The following is a 26618-nucleotide window of genomic DNA, read 5'->3' on the forward strand; positions in this document are numbered from 1 at the left end:
AAGAAAGCACTGCAGATGTAGACGTCACAGTAACGATAGTAATGGCCGAAGGAACATGGAAAGTTGCCACAATTTCAAGAGATGAGCTGTGAGAAGAACGCATTTAAATTGTTTTTACATAAATTGACGGACGTATCTGAAGTGTTAGAATCTCTGATAAAACTTGATGACGGGAAATAAGCCTCACGTCTTTAAAAACGCTTACACACACACACACACACATTTCAGTGTAACTACAATTTAAATCACAGTTACTCCCTTACGGAATGCATTGATGAATAAATATTATGCTATTATCATTAAAACAGGGTTTCATCCACATAGTATTTATAATTTAATTTACACTACATTACAATAAGAGCTCTTTTCATAATATTATTATTAGGAATAGGATTATTAATGACTTTAAAAAATGTGGAAATTATCAAAAAAATAATTTAGAATTGATTTAAATATCACAGAAAACTATATATTAAAATGCATTTATTTTAGATTTAACAGTAAAAACAAAAATATAAACATCAATTTTATGTTTTTATATTTTCAAAATAATTCATAGCCTATTTTGTCTTCCGACTTTTAGACGGAAATAATAAAAATAAAAATAAATAAATGCATTAATTAATTTTATTAACAAAAATTTGAATGTATGTTTAACAGTGTACACTGATGTACCTGTTACATATGAGTAATGAGTGATGCAGACGATGGACGATGTTAGCTTAATAAAAATCGCCCACCAAAAATAAATGGTGGTCTCAGTAATCAAAGTCATTTGCATCAAAATACTAACCCTAATTATACTTTATAAGTTATAAATTATAACCAATTCGGTAATACCTATCATATTTTCAATAAACCTATCATATTATATTCAATAAAACATAAAATATTTAATTATTAGAGCAGTTTGTATGTTATGAAATAATATTATTAAATATGTAACTTCTTAATTTTTTAATTATATGTATATGTGTTCATAATTATATTTCTTAATTCTAATTTGAATTTAACATTTAACAATAAAATTAAAAATTAAAATAATAAAATCTGCTGGATAAAAATAAAGCTAATAATATTCACAAGAAATGCTCTAAAACTCCAAAATTCTAAAACTATCACAACACTACAAAAATATACCAGAATTTCTTATTAAATGTAAAATAAAATTATCAGCATCGCCTAAATAATCAAAACACATTTTTCATTCAATAAGTTACATTTTAATTAAGAACTAAAACAAAAAATACATTACATAAAAAACTCAGCTTTAATTATTTTTATTTATTGTTAGTTATTGCTTAAGTATAAAGTAAATTCACTATTCGAATCTCGCCTAGGCTTTTTTAAATTTTATATACCGGATCTCACGTTAGAGAGACAAATCCAAACTTAGACCATTAATCACTTATGAACATTTTTATGGCTATTGTTAGAAAATAGCTTGGCATCCAGATTTCATCCAAACGACAAACAATTTAGACAAGACAACCGTGATTAAGCACGCGATTAGTAGTTCACTATCCATGTATTAAAATGTAATGTAATATTCTAATATTAAAAAAAGGTAAACTAGTAAATTATATATTCATATTTACCAAAATTAGTATAACACATTAATAAAAAATAGATAAAAATGTAATTTGATTTTTAATTAAAAATTTATACATTGTTTAAACTTTTTATTAATTTTATTTAAAGTTTTTTTTTTTTTTAAACATCAGCTCACTTTATTTTTACCGAATAAAATTTATGAATAAATTAAACAGTATTTCTATATAATACTCCATCAATAACAAAAAAAAAAAATTGTACCAAACAAAATTCAAGTAGTTTTCATTATAATGTAATAAAATAAAATAAATTAACTTAAACAATAATTTAATAAGCTGATATAATTTTAATTAAAAATAAATAAATTAAGTTATATCAATAGTTAAATTATCTGATACTCAAAAGTAACCAATTGAGTTAAAAATTTGAGATAAAATAAAATCTTTTTAACTTGATTTTGACTCGTTAATGTCCATCCTTATTAATAATAATTAAAAAATTAAATGGTTTTAAAATAATCAGATAAACTACGCAGTCTATGCTATGCCTACCCATCTTTGCTATTTTAAACCTAAAATTTTTATTTACTTAATACTTAACTAATGCCAATATACGGGTATACTCGTATTGAGCGTTGATACAAAAATAAAGGAAATAGTAAAAAATTTATTTTCCGGCCAGAAGAAAAATATACCTATGCACGAATAAACACAAACAACATTTGTGATGACGACGATACTGTCTTCAAAAATCAAACGTATATCTGAAATGAATAAGCTGTAGTTTATTATATTCTTAACTTTTTCAAGAGCATCGAAGTTCTTAATCATCATTTGTAAAACGCAGCATAAAATTACATGACACATACATTAATTTCTGGTCGTTAATTTATTATTTTACAATTTTGTATACCCGTCTTAAAATATCATTAAGAATTCATGAAACAGCAGATGTGCAAGTCAAAGATTAAAACACTCGAAAATCGAAATGTTTATAATAATATTAATGATATATAACAATAACAATAACAATAAAATCACATGTATCTATATAAGATTTATCATATATGCTCACTATTCGTATACAAATCGAACACGTCGTGTGTGAAGTAGGTACTGAAGTATACGAAAAACGTGTCCTCTATATTTTCATATTAATATGTAATAATTTATTATTATACATTTTGTGTATTCAACTAAGTTCATGTTATTGTTTAGGAAAGTACTAAACTTGCGTTTTATCTTCCATTCCATCAATATTGTTCATTTTCGGTTGAGATGTGTCCCCTTAAAAACAATATAGACTGTAGTTAGATCTATCTAATAAATATAAAAGTGAAATTTTGTATGCATAATCGTGTGCGTGATGCACATTAAAAACAATTTAGGAAACTAAATTAGTAACACAAACAAATAAACTATTATTAAATTATATAAAAATTAAAAACAACTATTTTTATGGGAATTACAGAAACAATAATTATCATGTATTTTTATCGAGAAATTTTCCCGATTTATTTGATAAAAACCCATCGTTTTATCATATTATAATAGCATTGTTATACCTACTTAACGTATCGTTTAGTGTTTGCTATTTGTTTAATTAAATGATTTTTCAGTTCTTACAGAAAAAGGTCTTAATATTTTATGTAATTTTCGTGTGTAGATATGCAAGGTCACAGAAATTCTATTAATTATATAGTCACTAAGGCTAGGAATTTATAGCATTTGCATTTTTTTTTTCATAGGTACTTCAGGACAAAGCTTATCAAAAACAAATTTTAATTCATACGTCATAGAGTTCCAATTTATAATTTATTTTTTTTTTTTTCATTTTCTTTTAATGTTTGCAGATAATTAATACATTTTGGTACTTTTGGGTCAGTTTGGACATTTTAAGCAATTTTTTTTACATATATATTTAGTTTTTGTTTATTATATGCATAATCGAAATTCTTGGAACATTTACATACGTGTTTGTAAATTTAAAATAAAATTATTATACATTTATTTCGTGTATTTGTACATAGTGAAATGTTATCGTCTTATCAGTAAAAATTTCCGGAAAGTGAAAGAACATTATACAAAAAAAATATAATTATACATAATATGTTATTGAGTATATATACTAATTAGTAATTAGTGATTTATATAATAAACAGGTTACTATAATTTAATAAAACAAATTTTATTTTTTCACGTAGTTATAAAATAATTATGTTTAGGTATTCTATGAATTTATTAATTTGAGCATATTCATGGTAAACCACATATTGTAATTAAAATTCATATTTTTGTAATATTATCGGTAAAATTATAATTTGTAATATCTTTACTACAAGTTTTCAGTGCATCATTTTCTTAGCCCCACTTATCACATAATATAAGATTTAAGTTTTTTGATTCATGACCATTTTGCACTGGCAGACGTTTTTCGTACAGCGATACGAATTGTTCAGTACTAGATGTACAAAATATGTGTATATATATATATATAACAGTATAGACGAGAAAGAGCATAAATCGATAAAATAAATAACTATAAACGCGGCACATGGCCGTTTTCTATGGGAAAACTTCCGTTACGTTTATTTTGTTATCTTTATAACACGGTATGCCCATTAGAAGCGCTCGAGGCCACGGGTTCGATTTCTGGTGAATCGGCCGCGCAAAACCCATTTCCGCCCACGACGCGTACAATAAATAAAACCGCAGTCCCTGGCGATCGAGTGTGCAGTGCGCATTGTCTCCCTCGGCAGACTCCATTGGCTAATTATTTTTCGTCGCGCGACGGCGAAACGATCAAAGACGGCGTTCCGGCCGAAACGCCGCCATGCTACGGAGTCCTGAAACCAAAAATAGTTCTATTTATAATACATCTTCCGCTGGGTAGATCACTATAATATACTATGTGTACACGCACGTCAACCGTACACTATTGTTTAAAAGACTATACACTACGAATATAGATGCGCCACGTCGCTTTTTATATACCTATTTACCACCTCTGCACATACAATTTTACAATTTGTGGCTGCTGTAGGTACCTTGTGTGTATAATGAAAACTTCTCGTCGGCTACGCGACGACAAAATCCAACTTTTCGGATTAGAGAAAGTGCGTTAGAAGATGGACACTGGTTTCGTTCGTATTTGTCTTAACGCCGCAGCGTTTTTGGTGGGGTGTGCTTTGATCTGACTTTAGCCGCGTCGTGTCCGGACATACGTTTTCCTAAAAACAAAAGGGCGACGATCCCGTTCTCTTCCGACTCCGAGAAAGTTTATCGTTTAGATTGATATGATTGATATGTAAACTTTCCTAGTATAAATCGAAAACTCAGCGTAATCACATACGTCATGATCATGATGTGCCATTCACTGGGAAGATGAAAATTTTACTAAACCTACAAACATTAATAATATGATAGCACCGCGACCACCGCTATATATCTTACAAGTTACAATAAATCATTTCTCAGTAACGACGTGTACTCATCAACTTTTTTTTATTATTATTTTACTGTTGCCCTATCGTCGTTTATTTTTGTTTTTTATACGATCAAAAGCAAACATTCCATAATAGATATATTTAATCTTTTTAGTCGAATATGAACTCGCGATACATATACTAACTAAGAATGGTTATTAGGACGTTAAATCCACATCAAACTGTCATGAATTGTCGACGCAAAACATCATATACACCAACACAATACAAAACATTTTTATTATAACGTTATTCTACCTATTTTTGCAATTAAAAAATTTTTTACATTTGTTTTCATATAAAATTATTATTATATTTAATTTTTTTATACAGTTTATTATTTTACGATGACCAACTGACTAGGTCACGAATATAATTTTGTTCATAAGTCATAAGCTCATGTAACATGTGTTATTATATTTTTTATACAAGTACAGAAGAACAACTATGAAAATATTTTATATTTTCATACTATATTATATTTTAAAGTTTTCGCAATTGGCTAAATTTAAGTGTTTATGTTATTATGTTGATTGTCATGTATTATTATCTATAGGTTGTATTTAGTCAATCGACAAACATATTTTTTAACGGATATATATAGCAACAATATTAAAATTATTATAATGACATTGCGTTTAGACAAAAAAATATTTGACTTGAAATTAGCTGCCAAACAAATAACGAAAAGTGCCAAGAAATTAAAAAAACAAGAGGCCAAGGAAATTAAGATGTGTTTAAAGCATGTGATGCACGGCGAACTCGAAATTGGGAGGGTGCATGCAGAAAACGCAGTGCGCAACCATAACCAGAGTTTTGATTTGCTAACCCTCGAGGCTCGTTTACAAGGAGCCCTGAACATCCTGCAAGCAGCCGCCGTGCAAAACGCAGTATGGACATTTACAAAATTTGAGGGAGGGTGAGGGAGGGAGAACGAGTAAGCTGAATTGCAAATGTATGTTTGTCTGTTGGTTGTTGCAGATCTTTTTCTATATAAATTTGCCATATGTATTATTTTTTATTTTTTTTTTGAACACATGAATATTTTGAACAGATTACGTGCAGTTTACAAAAATGTAATTTTAAACAATCATTTATATCAGTCTTTCCCAAATTTTTTCTCTATCGGGTTCTTAGAGATAGTATAAATGATTGCGGATTTCCTTAATAGAAATAAAAATTATAATAAAAAACAATAATAAATAATATAATATAGTATTTTAAGTTTAAGTTCGCGGACCCCCCTCCGGTACATGTGCGGACTCACAAATTTGGAAACGCTGATTTATACAATTAGATAAATTGATGCATGATATAAAAATCTAAAAGCATATTCGAAATGAAATTAACATTTATATATTTAATCATTTCTTTTTAATTTCATATTTAATCGTATTAATTATAGATATTTTTAGATTAAAGTTAGAAATATTAGACAATTTAATTTTAAGTCGTACCTACCTAATTTCAATGACAAATTAAAATTTGTTTTCTTAATTTAGGTAAGTAGTCTATTATCACTAAACAAGACTTTTAAAAAATGTAACAGATTCAATGCTCAGTACCTAATCCTTTTTTTTTTTTATCTTCAGTTTTAAACGATCCTATATTTATGACAACATTCGTTTTGAATTCCTTATCTCAAAGTAAAATATTTTTAGAAATTTAGATGTGTTGTTTATGAGTTTTAAGTATTTAAAATTTAGATGAGTGGAGTTTTGTGATATAGGTGTACCTTGAAACATTTTGGTCCACTATATATAGTCTGCTAGACTATAATTTAAATAATTATAACTTTTTAATAGACTGCTCGTCTCAAATTAAATTGTTATAGATCAAAACACTCTAGTACAATATTCTGTTCGTGAAAATAAATTTAAAATGTATGTTATCATTCAAAAAAGTAAAAAGCTTTAAAAACGTGTCGTAAAAAATATTATTTTTTTTCAAAAAACTGTGTTGCTACTTAAAATTATATATAAGAGAAATATAGAAATATATCCAAAGACGTCGGTGTTTTATGGAATAAAGCTTGTCTTATTCTAATGCATAATATGTACCTGCCACAGGTTACTTCAGCCATGCGGTCAGTCGTCTCGTCGATGGCCACAGCCTGTAACCCGTACGACATGAATTTATTGTCAGTGTCATCCTCTTTGGACAAGTTCGAACGGATGACCGGTCACTTGGGGGCTCGGCAAACGTGTATCAGTGAAGCCCTCGGCGGCGGAACTTCCACGGCGGTGGACGCAGAACAAGTCAACTCGCTCATGGCGCAAATCGTTGACCGAGCTGGGCTGGACGTCGGCAGTGTAATGCCCGCAGCCTTGGCGGAGTGCTCATCGCTGCAGCAAAACACGACTGTGTCGTTATTGCCGCCGTCACTGGAGGATCCGATCTTGGGACTTGACGAAAAACTGGCGAAACTCAGAAACGTCTACAGATGAATAGCGATTTTTTTTTTTAATCACTGGTCGGCATAATATTATTTTGATACGTATTTATTAAATCTAAATTTACACACGACAAACAGGTTATCTCGTTCTATGTAGCGTGTTATAACATTTCACACACCAAATCAGCCATAAAAATAATTGTTAAATCCAGACAAAACGTAATGTTATAATATTATGTACCACGTTTCATTATATTATGATCGTCAATCATTGATTTCTGTTGTTCACAAGCTGTGTCGCCAATATCATTGTTTATATTGTATATGACATTATACATACATGGTATTTAACTGGTCGATTGTGGGGTAAACATATTATAGTTTCAAAAAAGTAATGGTTCATTCAAATTTTTTGATGTTATAACTCGTGGATCCGTAAAATAATAGGATTATGAATCAGCTCAAGGATATTTAGGAGTTATTATAATAAAACATACACTAATTTTAATGCTAAATTATATAATTAATATACATTTAAGATACTAGTTATAATTAACAACTATAACAATCGTATTACTAAAATACAATAAAATGTTTTTAATTAGTATAACAATTTGATTATCGAATTATAATATTTTATTCTATAAGTTGATAGAATACAAATGAATGGCGTTTGAGTAAATAGGTTTATAAATCATAAAGAACTAACAATAAAACATAAGTGCGTTTGGTGCACAATAAAACCTTTGAAATGCATTTAAATCCTTAAAAATGCAGTTTATTTTAAATCAAACTCAATGTTATGGAAGTTGTTCTGTTAAAAATAATAAGAATAAAACAAATTTCATTTATGAAAAATACCATTTTATAGTTTATACAATGCGATTGAGGATGATTAAACGATTAACTGTACCTAGTTACGATGGCTGACATTGACACACAACACATGCCCGTATCTGACATATATCTCGACATCCATAGTTCCAATATAATATTTGAGGACCACATAATGTGTAATTCATAATCATGGACCATAATATCGTGGTAATATTATTAAACAGTAAAGGGAATCTGAATTTAAAGTATTAGGAGAGGGTGGGTGACCAATCTCGAGAGCCCGAATACTAAACACCCTTATAAAAACTTCGCACCATTTTAATAACAGACTGGCAAACCCCCTGATAAACCGGAGTGTATAGTTTTTTTTTTATTACTACCTACAATAATTATGTCACGGATAGGTACTATTTTAAACCTTATTTTATTATTGTTTATGTTGTTTTGTTAGTAAGTGTTAATTTTTTTTGACTACCTATTATTCTTTTGTTATCCAAGTACATTTTGTTAGATAAACAAATCAATTATTATTCTGTTCTGTCCTTATATGTGTAACAACTATTATAATATTGTTTACACTTATGTTTATCTTTTATCTATTTCATTTATATTTTATATAATATGGAGTGCTGATACTTAGATATAAATTGTAATATTGAAAAATCTATAGATTATATTGAATATAAAATATTTCGTTAGAAATAATTTATTAATGATGCGTATCGATAGGAAAATAAACAATAATAAGCGATACGCCAACCAATAAAAATAAACATACCCCTTCTCCGTCCGCGAATCTGCAAATATTTGTCTGATTGAGGGGTCGTTGAGAGGTGGTGGTTAATTCAATGTAATTATAGTGAATCAAGACGACGTCTGTGACATTTGGCACAATTATAAATTTGTCTCAAGAATGTTGCAATGCCCGAACGATGTAATAGTATTGACCACGATCGAACGACTATAACGCATTAATTATCTACTAAGTACTAAGCCTAATCATTATAAACATAATATTTAAAAAATATTGACCTAGTTATTACGTTATAATACAGTTTATTATTTATCAATTAATGATTAAATATTATGTCAGTTTTTACTGCAGTTACACTCTGTACACATATTAAATATCATAATAATATGCATATTATACGCATAATATTATCTTTTACAGGGGAGTACGTCCACGGCACTGACAAGCTCACTAACGTACATAGCTGTGCACATGCACGTGGTTCATATTATGTACACATTATAGATGCATGCGTTGTTATTTCAATATAACACGATATTATAACGAGCTGGTATCTACGCGTATAACGACGCATAAATATAATAATAATATAATACGATACCGGGGACGGGAAACTCGAAGTTGCTCAAATGTCAATTTTTAGAACTTTGAAATCTACGGGGCCAAAGGTCAATACACTTTTTTTTATTTAAAAGACAAATAAAAAATAAAAAATAAATGCTATAACCACATAACGTAATTTGAAAAAGTAGCTCGTGCCAAATAAAAAAGGTGCTTGGTCCGGATGCAGACCGCCAGTTGCCAATCCCTGTAATATACTATAATTGTGTATTATTTTGTTGTTATCTTATTCAATGTATATATATATATATATATATATATATATATATATATATATATACTATATGTATATATATATATATACTATATGTATATATGATACTAATTGTACATATTACCTGTAGTACTTCCGTCTTCTCGTATATTATATTATACCTGTGCGACCGTGACACTGTATGTGTTCATACGCTATCTGTGAAAATTTATTACATCTTTTTAATTAGATATTATCATCAAGCGTGTGAGGACGATTTTCTGTGCGCCATGCGAGTGGTAGAGGCGGACCGTAACATTAGATTATTAATATTATTATTTCGTATCCACAAAGACGGGTAGGCGCGCGCGCGCGTGTATGTGTGTGAAAATAAGGCTGCAGTGTATATAGGTGTGCACGTATATGATATTTTATATATATATATATATATATATATATATATAAATTTATGTTTCAGGCGTGCTAGTATATTATATACGGTTTTGGGGGCGGGGGTTGGGGTGACCGTGACGTTGAGGGTGGTGCATGCGGCGCGCGGTGCAAGATAAACAAGACGGCCGCGCTGAACAAACAACCGCAGCGCATAAAGCCGTCAAGTCGCAACGTTTGCAACCGTTCCGAATAATAGGCACCCCCGGTTCTCCCTAACTCATCCCTCTATACCCTAGCTACCATCATCCCCAGCTCACCCTTCCGCGCCGAGTGCGGTTCGCAGAGCGTAAGCCCCGGACCCTCGATGTTTTTTTAACCGACCGTATTAATTTGATTGGTCCTATTAAATAATTCAATACGCCGCCGCTGCCGCCGAACACGACTCATCGATATTAAAACGTATTATATTTATATATAATAATAATATACTATACGAAAACATTAGGTATATTTTTATACTCTGTTCTCGTGTATCAGCTGCACTCGTATCCGTCGTCTTTGCAATACCGCAAATCACAATGTTATTGTATTGTATACAGACCGAAATGCTCTGGGAAGACTGCAATCATACGCGGATCGTTGCAGTTCGATATCGCATGACGTACACCGCACAGAGCCGTCCGAATTGTGAAGTGCAAAGCTGTCCAAGTGAAGAATACGCTAATTGCAGTGATCCAACCTAATCAAGGACCTGGAAGTAATGACTGTGGCTAAATTATCTTTTTCGATCATTAAACGATTTATTATTATAATAATTTCAATAATTCGTACGTACCTCTCATAAACCCGGGCCGCAATTCGTACGTTATTTTGGGACTGGGCCGCAACTCACCAACACCAAACATTTCGAGTAGTTTATCTTACGAATTTTTTTTTTTTTTTTTGTAAACAAAAAATTATCGGTCTTAAGATTAAAAACAACCTTACAAATATGAATTGAGAAAATAACAATGTATAATATTTTTATCTTTTTGCATCGTATTTGTATGTAATATAAATATTATAATCGGTCATCTTTATTATTTTTTTTAATAATACTATTACAATTATATAACTAGTTGAAACTGTATAACTTTTTTTAATTAATCAATAATTTATCTATGAATGGTATTTATAATACTAAACACAGTCCGACGGTCGACAAATAAAAATGTATTCATTTATTTACGGGTAAAAAATCTAATTATATAAATTAATATAGAAAAGAATTTGAATATAAAAACAAATAAAATTAGTATAATAATTACAAATAAAATAATAATATAATTAAAATAAATATCTAGTTAGAAAAAAGAAGTTTAATATTCAATGATTCTATAGAACAAGAGTTAAAATTTAAAAAAACATTTTTATATAATTATAAACATTATTCCGTCGATAAAAGCTGATAATGCATAATATTTGTTTTATGTGAGTTAATATAAGTATATTAAAATTGGTTATTAATAGTATTAAGTACAAACAATGATACTAGAAAACTGAGGAACAAAGAAATTTAAAAAACCTAACATTTCTGCACAGAAGACTATAAATCTATTAAAAAATTAAAACAAAAATGATTATTTTTTGATTATTAATTATTACAATGTAATAGAAATGTTTACTAAAAGTAAGATTGAATCAAAGATGATACCTAAAGATTGGTTTAATAAATAAATTCGATAATAAGTACACATAAACATAGTAGCACGCTATGATCAATTTAGAAACCCTCTCCTTCCAAACGATTCCATTTTATTTTATCGAACTATTATTTACACGCTATAAGGAAGCAATCATAAAAACAAACGACAAACAGAAAAAAATTCTTCGATATACAACGTGTCGACACCGATCCCAAATTAGACGTGTCGATCAATGCCAATAATAAATATCATCGCTCAACAGCCAAAAAAGCAGCCTTTGGGTCGACAATTGTTCACACTGTAAACAAAAAAACATTGTATATAATTTTTTGTTTGTATTTAATTGCGGTAGAAACCGTTAAACAATTTGACGCTGTTGGATTATGATTTTTTTTTTTCTCTACATTAATCCTATAACATTTCTACACCTCAGAAAACACTGATTAGGCAATTTAATGTGCACGACTACATCGATTTTAGTTCACGGCGCAGTATGTAAAAACATTGATTATAAATAATAATATTATAGCATTAAATAGTACTTATAATCAATGATAAAAAAAACAAATTGATTCATAAACAACAAAAATAAGCCTTTTTAGATTATCGACAACAGAGCAGCACAAAATTTGATTTTATGATTATAAAATATAATTTATTCAAAACTCAACATTTTATTTAAAAGTTTTATTTTTGTTTTGTTTTTTTACTTACGCAAAATAAAATTACAATTGTAAACTTCGTGTACATCAAAATCTAATGGGTGCGGTACCCTCTACCTCCAACTACTTCCAGGCTTATGATAATTTCTTCAGTGTAGTCTTTTTGTATACGTTTTATAGTAAATCGATCAAATCTATAAAATAAATATCAATTAATTTCTTAACATCAATGTACAATAACAATCATAGCATTGTATAATTTATTTCCATCGCTTTGCTCAAAATTTAAAATAAAATATTGTCATAATTATTTATAACCGTTCAGGATCATATAAAAAATAATAAACTAAATGTTTACTATGGATAATCGAGTACCTACATGAACGATCGTTATAATATGGACGTTAATACACAATTTCTTTATTTAGTAGTACCTACCAGTAAATCTGTAATTATTTAATTATTCAAATGCCTACGTCGCGTATGCACGTATAAGTCATTAACCCCTAAAAATAAAGAATATTTATTACTAAACAGCTAAACAGAATATCACGTGTTTTATTTTAATCATCTAATTGCTAATGATTAGTGATGAATATTACGAAACTCGCAATATACGTATTTTATTACATTATACCTAAAGCTCTTTGATTTAATCATTTTAAATTTATGTCAAACACTTTTTTATTTATACACACTACAGATACAGACTGTGTTACCACTTATTAATTACATTTTTATTTCTAAAGTAATGTTGTACATAAAAAAATAATTAATACAGCATGGTATCCTACGCACGATAACTAATAAGTAGAATAATTAATTACGAAAATGATAATAAATACTGTGAAAGAAAAAATGGTTATACATATTGTGATGATATTATATTGTACCATCATTCATAAATGCAGTCTGTGACTTAAATATTAATTGTAAATTGGTGATCTACACTGATGACTTCTGTCTGTTATTTTCTGATAATTCGTGGGAAGGTTTACACCACAAAAAGCTACGAAAGGTCAACACTTAATATATAAGAGTATTAGGAAAGGGAGTTAACAATGATTTTAGATAAAATAATGTACATGAAATTCTCAATAAATAAATGTGTTATATATATATATATACATGATTTTTCAGATTTTAATTTTAACTACAGTGAAGTGTACAATACAATAATAATATACCTACGTAATATGCTGTTTTAATATATTGACATTGTGTAAAATAGCTCGGATGAGCGTAGGTATAGTTGAGTAAATAAAAAAAAAAAAAACACTCATTCTCGTAGTTATAAATGGGGTTGTCGAAAACACTAATTGTATACGTTATGTGCATTTGTGTATATCGGCACTGTGCTATTGCATAGATACAATAATAATATATCACCGTGACAAGATGATCGCTGAAATTATGCAGTCAACGCCATCATCGAGTCAATGTGATGTACTTAATATACTACAATATGTGTCGAAACACATGCAGCCGCGGTTTCGCAAAGAGGTTATCCCGACTGATATAATATATTATGATAATTATTGTGTGCTGCACGCGGTCGATGTTCGTTTTTGTCAAAGGCGATATGCCGCGGTGGCAAACGTCACGTTCGTCGTAATCCGTGTGATTAGCTCGAAACGCCGACAAAGGGCCGCGATGATGGGAGCCCTCGCGCATCATCGGCAGGGACCGGAAGATGTTAATCCGTCGCCGCGAACGACTTCCGTTATCTATTATTATAAATAATATTTACTGTACAGACTCGCGTCGAGTTTTTTTTGGCACTTCGGTACCAGCTAATATACCTTTTTAATAATAATAATATATGTCTATATACCTATATATATATATTTCATAATATATAAGATGACTTGTGAGTAATTCGATCGTTTTCTATATTTAGTGCTGTAGCAATAGTTTGTATAATGCTCTTTGTCGAAGTCCAAAAAGTGTATTCTAAAAAGACTACCTATACAACATTAATATCAGCAGTGTACGTATATATACGTACACAGAAGTCCGCAATTTGTTTTAGAACCAAGTCCCTTTTCGTTTAAGTTCAAAATGGATTTTGTGTACGAAATTATGTTTTGATTTAATTCAACCGGTAAACCATTGGTTTTTAATATTTTTAAATTATTTCCTCAAAAATCCGAGATCTATATAACCTAACCTTATAATAAATTTTATCATAATTCTACACGGAGAAAATAAAAGTTAAAAAGTAATATTAATGAACTCATAAATTGTTCAGTAAATTAGTAACAACAAATTCCCTGTTTAGTGTAAAATTCTTGGATACGATTAGAATATTAGACAATATAGTATATCCAATATTTAATTATATAATCATTGCACTTTAAAGAATATAAATATATCGTATATCTAAATAATAAATAATAAATTATAATTTTATGATTTCATATTTAGTGATACCCATTATTATTATCATATAACAACCAGACTAATTTGATGTTGTCATTTATTAATAATTTAATATAGTACGTAATTTAGTTTTGATGTTTTTCGATGAGAAAATATTTATTTTTTTTAATGGCTATTGTATATACATCAATCTTTTATAGAATATACAATAGCTATGTATGTCTATCGTGATAACTACCGTCCACCAGTTAACGATTTTATCTATTCTTGAATTTTAATACATTTTTGATTATATACAAACATTTATATAAGTCGCAAATTGTACATATGCTTTATATATATACATATAAATATATATATTATATATATATGTATAATAAGTATATCATATATATTATACTTAAAAATAATAATACATATTTTAACTATTGTTATACGCCTATGTTTAATACATGTATATATACCTAAACAAAAATTCTTGTAACAACAACAAAAAAATACCATAGCTGATCGGTCGTCGTATTTTACGTAAATATAATTTCTAATTATTTATTACTATAAATAATACGTTTTCTATGCTACACACATGGTTATATCATTCTATTATACTAATTAATTAAAGTAATGTGTAAGTACTTGCAAGCTGCGAAGTAAAAATACTTATTGTACATACTAAAAAACTATAAATTTGTATTCATATTTTATACAATATAGAATAAATAAAAACAAAATTGTATATACATTTATAATTCATGCTAATGTAATATTTTTGATATATACTTTAATATTCTATAATATATCAATATTACATTCCTATAGCCTATAGCCTATAGATTATTGTGTTTTAATAAAATCAATAGGTAAGTAAAATTAATAACTATTGTCAAAGAGTGCCTACTACCCTTAGTCGAAATTTGGGGGGGGGCCTAGCACCTCCAAGTTGTTTTATGTTTATTTAGATTTTAATAGTAACATGTTTCCATAACCTTAAAATAACATTATAAAAATAGATAGAAGAGCATAAGCACCCCCAATTTTTTCATTGAAATTGCGCCCCTGGTACTGCCCATCTATAAAATTATTTAAATAATACAAAAAGACGAAGTGGTAATGTATAATATACCTACGAGTATGACTATTTTTATAAAAAAAAAATATTATTTTTATAAACAAAAATACATAATTATATTATTTTATATCGTTTGAGTATAAACTAAAGTTAACTTAACTTGTGCTATGTACGTATATAATAAATAATCATTACATTTACTAAGTTATTTTTTACTTAACGTTTAAGCAAAAAAAAAAAAAAAAATTAAACACTTCTGTGAAGATTTTATTTTAAATATTCCTCATCAACCGATTAAGGTATTTAAAATCAAAAAACGTATCAAATCTTTAAACAACTGGTATACCTTTTATTATTAATGTGTTATACAGAAGTATCAACAAATTTAAATTTAATTTTCATTGAAAAAACCTCATAAAAAAAATACCTATTTACTTACCAATTTGTAAATGACCTAGATAATTTTAATTATGTTTTAATCATTATAAATATTGTATAAGTAGGTAGGTAAATCCAATAAAGTTTTACAAAAATAATAAACAGCTGAATTGATCACAATAATACTATTATTACCCATTATATAATTATTACGTAATTTTCTGCAGTTGCGCGAAGTATATAGGTATACCAGATGTTCTATAATTTTGGAAACTTTTAATAATTACTGTACGAGTATTTTAATACCTAAACGGAGCAATAATAAATAACACTATCTACTAAGTACTGGCTACTACCTACTGTACATTTATAATATAGTATATTTAATAACCTCATTAGTTTATGATAATATTTTAATTTATCAGTTACAATATTAGATTAAAAACCGTTTCTAAACTTATTGACCACTTGACACTCAGTATAGCTATACAATATAGGTATATGGGAAAATAGAATTTTCACCAAAATAATTATAATGTACAATAATTATTGAGTATAATATTTGATTATTTTGTTTATGTTTATGAATATAACATTATTATCATGTTGTATACGTATTTTTCTGACTGGTACTCATATTTTATACTGATACATATATATAGAGTGTATGCCTAATTAACCGTAACTAAACTCATATGTTATATTTTTTTATAAAATACATTTGTAAATAAATCAATCTACTAAGCTGTTTAAGCGTGTTTCTTCTTTTAACACCCTAATTGGCCTAATTATACAAGATGATGATATTAGAATTTATGTATTAATTTGAAGTCGTTAAAAAACGAAATATAAGACCCTTATAATCATTTATCAATTATATATGACATTAGTGTGACAGTGTTACATTTAAGTGTACGTATGGGTATAAATGTATACGTATGTTTATATTTTTTATTTCGACAATACAGCCAATGAGTTAAATAAACATTAGGGTAGTTATTAAAACATAATTTATAACAATGTTTGATTAATTGGCTATAAACACATATATTATTGAAAGTATGCATATTATATTGTATATACAATATAATATATTTAATTATACCGACACGACAGCATTAAATCTATGAATCTATTAATTTTTATCTTCGACTTATAAATAACATAACGAGAAATAGGCATTATTTTATACGCAATTTGAATGTATATTTAAATTATTTCTATGGTTACCATTATATAGTTATCTCTAAAATGTCCTTTGACGTTATATCTGTGTACAATAATTATAATATACTTTTATTCTTTAGACGTTAGTATCTTATACCTATCTATTATTTACGCTCGACCACCATCAATACTACATGAGCATAATATACAATACCACATAGAAATGTAGAATTGTACATCTTAAAGTTTCAAATCACAACAAGATTACATAACTTAAAACGGGATATAATACTGCCGTAGTTCCGTAGTAACAATAATACTGATTATTTATACAAATACATAAAATAATTTGCACTTACGTCTTATGCTATTTATTTAAAAAATAAACATTAAAAATAATTCTAATATGGTTAGAATTTGTAAGTTAAAAGTTTTAAGTATACTTATATTAATTATTATACCCTACTTATTATAATATATACACATGTTTATAAAATTCTTATACTAATATAATAATCTATTTGTAATGAATTGGTGGATGTGTACCTACAATATATTATAAGGCTAACAGGTAAATTATGCAAATATTTACTCGCCTATTTTTTCAGGTGCTAAAAAATAATACATATCTGCTGGCTACTGCTGAGTATTAAATACGGTGTTAAGAAGCATTCAAATTTCGGTAACGGAGGTCGGGTAAAATGTTAACGGTATAAAAAAAAAACATATCGCCCGCATTCTGATACCTAATTAATTTGCAATGTGGTAGTATTATGCACCTACAATAATTATTAGTTGCGTAGCAATAGGATAACATGATGGGTAAAACATCACTAGCCCATCCACGAACACGCAATAAGAGGCCCCATCTCCCATTACATTGAAAATAAAATACATATTTTTAATAAAACTACATTCAAAAATAATTAATATTTAATTTTAATATTACCTTAGAATCAAATTTCTTGTCGTTAATTTAATGTAATTTTATTCATCTGAATAAACTCGTATATGGTTTGCGCTAATTCTAATTATCATCATCTATAATAGAATATTAGCAGCTATAGATAAAATGTCGAGTTTTACAAAGTATGAGACGAGTAATTAATAATTATAGATTAAGTAAATGATAAATTGTTAGATTTCAGAAAGCGATGCGATTCTTGAGAAAATGATTGATGCGTATTAGTTTTAACTAAAAAGAAGCAGTTTTAAAAATCAATTTCATAATGTAACTTATATAATATAACGTATGGCGTTTATAAATTATATTATAACTATTATTTACGTTTTATTTAAATTTTTTAAATTTAAATTTAAAAACAAATTTTCACAACAAATTATAATATCAAAATTAAGTCGGGAATCCTGTGTGAATTAAAAAAAAAAAAAAAAAAACTTACAGGTAATATTATGAATGTTTTGTCATCATGAAAAAATGAAAATAACTATGTCCCTTTTTGTTGGATTGGAGGCAAAAAAATGCACAACAAATCAAAGTCTATCCACTGGATTTTATTATTTTTGTTGTTTTTGTCACTGCAGACTTTAATATAAAGCCTACATAATTGTTAAATCACTGCTCATATATTATTATACACTACCGAAATCGCACTCTGCGAAAACTCCACACAAACACACACACGACAAAATATTTATATATATATATATATATATTTATGTACATATACATACCGAAACTCATATACCTACGTATACCGGAACTGTGCGCACTATGTATGTATATATATATATATATACATATACACGAGCTTGACATATAGATGTTCGCGATCAAAGGTTTTTGCGGCGCGTAAAAGCGCACACGCGCGTCCGCGGACGATGACAAGCCGTCTCGTCGACAGCGTCGGTTTTTCTCCTCGTTTTCCCGGCTCACCGCTGCCGCCCCTTGCGCGACGCGATTTTTCCGTTTCTCGGCGGCGGTCGTTCCACGAAATCATAATAACATTACACATAACCATATACATATATATATATATATATATATATACATACATTATACACATATATATATAAATGTGTGTGTGTGTGCGTGCGTATCACCTCCGCACCAATATGGCCCTCCGAGACGGGCCGTCGCTATCCAGCGCGCGCCGCGGTGCGTGGTCACGTCGCCCGCAGCGGCCGCGCCGGCGAGACGGTGGAGAGTGACCGCGCGCCGCACCCCTGGCGCCGTTTGACTCGCGGTCGGCGCGAGCGGGGAGCAGACCGCCCGGTTGGCCGGTGGGCGTGCCGCGGCCGACCAACCGGAGTCCGTTCTCCGGACGTCCGGGGGTGGCGTCGTACGCACTCGGCAGCGCGGCGGGCGTGATGACGACTGCGACTGCGACTGAGCTGACGGCTACGCGGCGACGGTGGTGCGTGCCGACGACAGTATAATTTTTTTCGGGTTGTTTTCGTTTGCGCCGCGGTGCACAGTCGGTCCGCGCGCGCGCGGGTTTGTTGTCGTTCGCGGTATTGTTTTCATTGCAAACATTTCCGCGGAAAGACCGTCGAGTCTCGCGTGTTTCTCTAGTACGGACGACCCGCGACCGTGTAAATATATACGTACACAATCACACGTATATATATATATATATGTGTGTGTGTGTATACGCGCCCGCACACACACCTATCGACCGATATACATTTATATCTATATATATTTATTCGTGATTGAACTCGCGAAATAATAGTAACTATAAAATAAAACACCTACACCTTTTGTCATTCTAAATAAATACGTTTTTTTTTTATTTTTTTTTTTTCGCGGATACGTAACAAACGATATTAATAACCGTCGCTGTGAGTGGATATCGTACGATCGTGCGTATTGCACAATAATATTACACCCGTATCGTCATGCACACGCTGTTCGGCGACCAAAACGCGTACTACCGGACGGGCATGTACCCGGGAACTTCGAATCCGGCCGCGTATCCGGGCGCTTACGAGCAGTACGCCCGGTACGGGTACAACCCGGCAGCCGGTTACCAGGCGTCACACCACCATCACCACCATCACGTGGTGTCTGCCGCAGCGGCCGCGGCCAAGGATATGGTCAAGCCGCCGTACTCGTACATCGCCCTGATAGCGATGGCCATACAGAACGCGTCGGACAAACGGTGTACGCTCAACGGTATCTACCAGTTCATCATGGAGCGGTTCCCTTACTACCGGGAGAACAAGCAGGGCTGGCAGAACTCGATCCGGCACAACCTGAGCCTGAACGAGTGTTTCGTCAAGCAGCCGCGCGACGACAAGAAGCCGGGTAAGGGCAGCTATTGGACGCTGGACCCGGACTCGTACAACATGTTCGACAACGGGTCGTACCTGCGGCGCCGGAGACGGTTCAAGAAGAAGGACGCGCTCAAGGAGAAGGAGGAGGCCATTAAGCGGCAGCAGGAGCTCATGCTGAAGAAGGTCACCGAGGAACAGTGTAAGTTGCTGTTGCACGGCGGCAGCGGTGGTGTCAAGGAGCTGATGCACGTAGACTGCAACAAACAGCCGAAAAAAGAGCCGGGCGTACAGCCGCCGTCCACGCCTCACCAGTCCAACGGCGGTGACCAGGCTACGCCGCCGACGTCGAGTGGACCGGCTTCGTCGGTGCCACCGCCGCCGCCTCCGGCGTACCACCAGCATCACCATCACCTGCAGTACGACAACGATCACCAGGACGATTCGCCGTCATCCGCCGCAGGTAATCACCTGCACCATCACCATCACAGGTATATGACCACTCCGACAGTGGCGGCTGCCGCCGCGGCTGCCGCGGCCGCTACCGGCGATCACCATCACAGCCACGGCGATGAGTTCGCCTCGCACCATCACCAGTACGTGGCTGCTGCCGCGGCAGCCGCGGCGGGTCATCATCGGCCGCCCGGCTGGTATAGCGCCGACCCGTCAGACTTTTTCGACGCTGTCGTGCCCAATCCGGTGGCCGCGGCTACAGCGGCCGGATGTGGATTCCGCAACTCGCATCACTCCACACCCGGTACCCACACACAACTGCACAATTACTATCAACTGCAACAGCAACAGCAACAACAACAACAGCAACAGCAACAACCGCATGACGGAAATTCATCTGTCAAGTTTTCGTCACAACTATAACGTGAGTTCATATATCTATAATATTTTGATATCAAAAATAATGACTAGGGTCAATTATTATCACATTTTTTTCCTCCTAAAAACAACAAATATGATTTATCACATGACAGATACGAGTACACGATAAAAATATTATAAATGATAAATATTTAACATAAACGTCATATTCTTCAATCAATTATTTATTACAGTATTATTTTTTTAATTTTTTTAAATACTAATATTTTAGAATAAATAAACAAACAATGAGCACGTCTCGTAACACGTAAATATTTGTTTAAAACCTGAGTTATTGACTGTAATAATAATCGCATATCATGAGATTATAGTGTTATATTATTAATTGTTAATTAAACCTGTTGTACATTACTTGTGTAGGTAAGTAATACCTATAGTATATAAATCCTTATTCTTCTGAGTCATCTCATTGATGAATACGTAACTAATCAAATACTGTATTATACGTTGGACGGATACCTAAGCGTTAGCTCACGCGTGAATCAACTGTGATTATACTATAATAATAAGGCACTTTAGATTAAATATCATTATACAATAGCAACGCGGTTTATCACGATTTTCCCGTCGATTGTTCAATTGAAAACAAATATAATAGGTACATTCATAATATTTAGACTACGGAGCACTTAAAACATTTTACTTTTGTACAAACCTATATTTCAGGTAAATGCAATTAATGTATATTTTATCCAAATGCATCATTATCACGCTATTTTGAATATATTTTTGTATATTGTATACATTTACATAATTTGCCTTAACAATAAATTAATATATCCCTAAATACGAAATGTAAAATTTAATAAAATTTAATGTAAATTACATTAATATGTAATAAAAATCAAATATTTTGTGATCTGTGAAAGTCAAATCAGAAATGATTGCGATAGTACGATATTTCCGGTGTATACGAATTGCGTCCCGAAATCCATTTTCCATATGAATTGCATCTCTACAATATTTATCGAGTACACGAGTTGCGTCCCAAAGTAAAAACATAATTTTCCTACAGACTTAAGACCATCAAAAGCACATTATCACTATCGGTAGGTGAAAAATATGGTTTTTTGTCGTATTTTTGCAACTAGAAGTAGGTACCTATATGTAAATTAAATTAGTATTAAAAAATTAAATTAATACTTAAAAATATTACAAGATATAAAAATATAATTTTCTTTCCCTTATACAAACTAAAAATATAATCTGCTTAATAGTTACCTTATCATTTTAAATAAAACTGGAAAAAAAAATATAATTATTAAATAGTTGTAAAGATAAAGCTGGGCGCAATTCGTATACCCTCTTATCGATTTTTATATATCGAGACACAATTCATGAACAGCCGATATTTCATCGGCTAATATAAATATCCATGTCTTTTTGCGTATAATAAAAATATGTTATCAAGTACATTATACAGATATTATGACAGTAATTAAATATATTTATATATCAAGATTAATATCTAAGCCTGTTAGATTCGCCGATAAATTATGCAATTTTAATACTAATCTTACCTACTTACAAAATGTAAATTTAAAGTTTATATTTTTGTAAATAAATCAATATATGCCTAATTCATTTATTCATTGTATAACCTATTGTGCACCGTAGCAACAAGAATTATAATAAAATATCAACATTTTTAATCATTTTTTACCAATAATACTTATATATTTGTGATGAAAAATACATTCTCAAAAACTAAAAATTGCAGAAGTATATCTAAAACATACACTAACACATAGTCCATCCAAAATAAATAAATCTTCAAATGGTATAAAGTACCTATAACAATCAAAATGTAACTTTGTATAAATACTTTATTGTGTAAATTAAGTAACGAGCTATATTCATTTTAATTGTAAATTTTTAATTTAGCGAAAGTTATTTTTAAAGAAATAGGATAATACTCTAGTGTAACTCTTCTCCAGACATATCATATTAACTTTTAATAAATAATTGTAATTCATTATCATTGTTTTGTTGAATCCTTAACTTCATACAAATATAAAAAGTATTTTATAACTTTTAATTTTCACTTATTTGCTTACTAAACTAAGACTTACTATTTTATATTAATAAAATTTTTTAAACAATATAAATCAATATTACACGAACATATAATATATAATTCATTTATTTTCTAAACATAACCTTATACCGAGCTAAATTCCAATAGCTCGTGTGCGAAGTAAAATGAAATCTAAGTATTAACCGAAATATATAACGTATCGTATATGATAAACGTTTATTATTGTGTAGCCTATACTTTAATTTATACGTATATCGTTTTAGTTGTAGCAATTTAAAAAAAAAAAATTGTTTATTACATCCTCTTGTTGGGATCGTCTTGTCGGATCACCTACTCTTTATTACAATCATCGCTTTTTAACACACATAAAACCACGATCGATCCCTCGTCACATGGGAGCAGCATCAGTACTGTTAATAATCACCTTGTCACGAGTCGCACGCGGAAAATATTATATTATTATTATTAAACACGGGAATAAGTAGTCGGCGGCGTATTATTATATATTAGTCCCCAATAGACTGTTGACATATGTGTTGTTTTTTATATTCTCTTTACGACTTGTGTGTATATATATATATTGTATTGCACTGTACAGGACGACGACTACGACGGGGAAGGGCGAGCTGCTGCTACTGCTGTCAGACGAACAAATTGTACTCGTCCGCGTGAGAAGCCAGAAAAACGCGTCGCGCGCCGCAACTGAGACGATTGTGCCGCAGGAAGACGAGAGAGAGAATAAAAAAATTCACCAAATCGAGACACGAACCACATGCTGCCAGCTGTCACTCCTCGGAAAACGCGTCCGCCGACTAGGCTTATCAGGTGACGGACGGATGGACGGTCGTGCGTGTATCTTTCGCGGTGGCTCACAGTCCGACGCCCATTTGTGTGTGTGTGTGTGTGTGTGTGCGTGTGTGCTGTCAATGTTTGTTTTATACATATTATATATTATTATTATTTGTCATTTTTTTTCAATTCATATGTTAAATGCCTCACGAAGATCCGATAATTTTACACGTTTAAACAATTTAAGGACGCATATATATATATATATATATATATGTGTGTGTTTAATAGTAATAAGTATTTACTAGTTCATATGTTCATTCAATTCGGTATACAAAAGTGGCCCACTGTGATTTCCCACTTTCCTGTGTTAGTTAAACAATAACCATCGGGAAAACTTGGTGAGCCATATTATGTATATACATCATAATATAATATAGGTGCTTATAAACTACTATTGCATTATTCAATGCTTGAGTTGACAAATTAATTAAAAGGAAACGTAATCAAGTTACACAATATTAACAACAACAAAAAATATATCCTTTTTATATACGTGATGCTTTAATTAAACTATTGAAGTATAAAAGCCAATACCATCCCATTCTATGATAACTCTCGACAGATTTAAGTCTAACTGCAGTAATGATAAAAAGCAAAATTACAATATTTAAAAAATATTATTTATTTTAATTTATTTTTTCATACATTTTTTCTAAAAAATATAAATAAGATGCTTTAAAAATTAGTTTTATAGGTTATTATTTAACTTCCTTGTCAAATAACAATTTCAATCACCGTGTGAACATACGTTTATCGTTCATGATTTTTGCTAGACGTTGTTTGCTATATAATAATGATGTTTTACCTAAATTGTACAGGTACAAATCACAAAAAAATTTCAAATATTCTATCGAATTACTCTTTTGAGTATATTATGCGATTATCGTATCGTATACTATTGTTCACGCAGCGCATTCGTGTGCTATGTATCGCGTGGTAAAATTATATTAATAATAAAAATAATAATTTATTGCCTCATAAAGCCATAATATTACCATGATACGAATAAATATGTATCTACTTACAAATTACAATCCTTTTGCCGTTGTAAGTCGTATACGAGTTGTCACGAGAACAACACGTTATTATATTACACAGGTGCAGAGGAGCCGACGACAGAAACGTCCGTGAGTCTTTTCACATTCAGTCGTAAATTATATAAAACGGTTAGTTGACTATATCCATCGACTATCATCGCTTGGTTGTGATACACGTATTGTGGAATGTCTGAATGTATACGATGAGGTTTTGATTTATCATCTTGATTTCACCTCCATGATGCGTATTTTCATCAGTGATTTGTAACGAACATTGTAGGCATTTAAAAACGTAGTAGGTACATTAATAACACCCATAATAATGTTCATAATTATGTTGTAAGAATTTTAATAACTTAATCATTTAAAATTATTGTTTACCCTCCCTGCAGTCTTAATAATACATAGTTGGCGTAAATTATATAAATTTGTTCCCAAATACATTTTTGACGTCATCGTATATTTTAATCGTTATCAATGTTTTATTATTATTATTATTATTATTAATCATTCTCCACTAATTGCTGTATGCGCACATCTGACACACTTATTATTTTACCGTCGAACGCTCATATTAATTACTGTTATAAATTATATTGTAAATATAATAGCTGCAGTATGTAAATAAAACTTAATGTCTTTATTGAACAACGTGTAACTCAATATTGTATATACCTATAAAAAACTGTATCTATATTCATATTTACATTGATTATTGTTCTTCTATTATAAAATTGATACTTATGTATATATTATGTAAATAGTCTGTAACATTATTGATACGTTTGTGTTGTAGCTTTCTGTTAGTATATAACTCGAACGAGCTTTACATCAATAAATATAATTTTGTAACATGAGGATTATTATGAATTTATATAAATAGTTGTTAATCCATATTTTGATTTAAATTTTAAAAGCGACTGTATAAAAGCAGAAAGGACCAAAAATGAGATTAATTACTTATGTACAAACCACTATAAAATAAC

The 26618-nt window shown here is 30.5% G+C and overlaps 1 protein-coding gene, 1 long non-coding RNA gene and 1 pseudogene across 2 annotated transcripts; 2 read left to right on the forward strand and 1 right to left on the reverse strand.

Moving 5' to 3' along the window:
- Positions 1 to 5664: 5664 nt before the first annotated feature.
- Positions 5665 to 7364, forward strand: LOC112600840 (annotated as a pseudogene).
- A 4567-nt stretch (positions 7365 to 11931) lies between these two features.
- On the reverse strand, positions 11932 to 19421 carry LOC112600857. The gene is made up of 3 exons (XR_003115018.1): positions 19270 to 19421; positions 12631 to 12772; positions 11932 to 12214 (listed from the first exon to the last, which is right to left on the reverse strand). It is a non-coding gene; the product is annotated as an uncharacterized LOC112600857 (long non-coding RNA).
- A 507-nt stretch (positions 19422 to 19928) lies between these two features.
- On the forward strand, positions 19929 to 25997 carry LOC112600858 (fork head domain-containing protein crocodile-like). The gene is made up of 2 exons (XM_025348179.1): positions 19929 to 21688; positions 24342 to 25997. The coding sequence occupies exon 1, from the start codon at positions 20437 to 20439 to the stop codon at positions 21685 to 21687; it is 1251 nt and encodes a 416-aa protein (XP_025203964.1). The 5' UTR covers positions 19929 to 20436; the 3' UTR covers position 21688; positions 24342 to 25997.
- The last annotated feature ends 621 nt before the right edge of the window (positions 25998 to 26618 follow it).

Source organism: Melanaphis sacchari, unplaced genomic scaffold, assembly GCF_002803265.2.
Source record: "Melanaphis sacchari strain LSU unplaced genomic scaffold, SCAv2.0 Contig72_pilon_pilon, whole genome shotgun sequence".
Classification (NCBI taxonomy): Eukaryota; Metazoa; Arthropoda; class Insecta; order Hemiptera; family Aphididae; genus Melanaphis; species Melanaphis sacchari.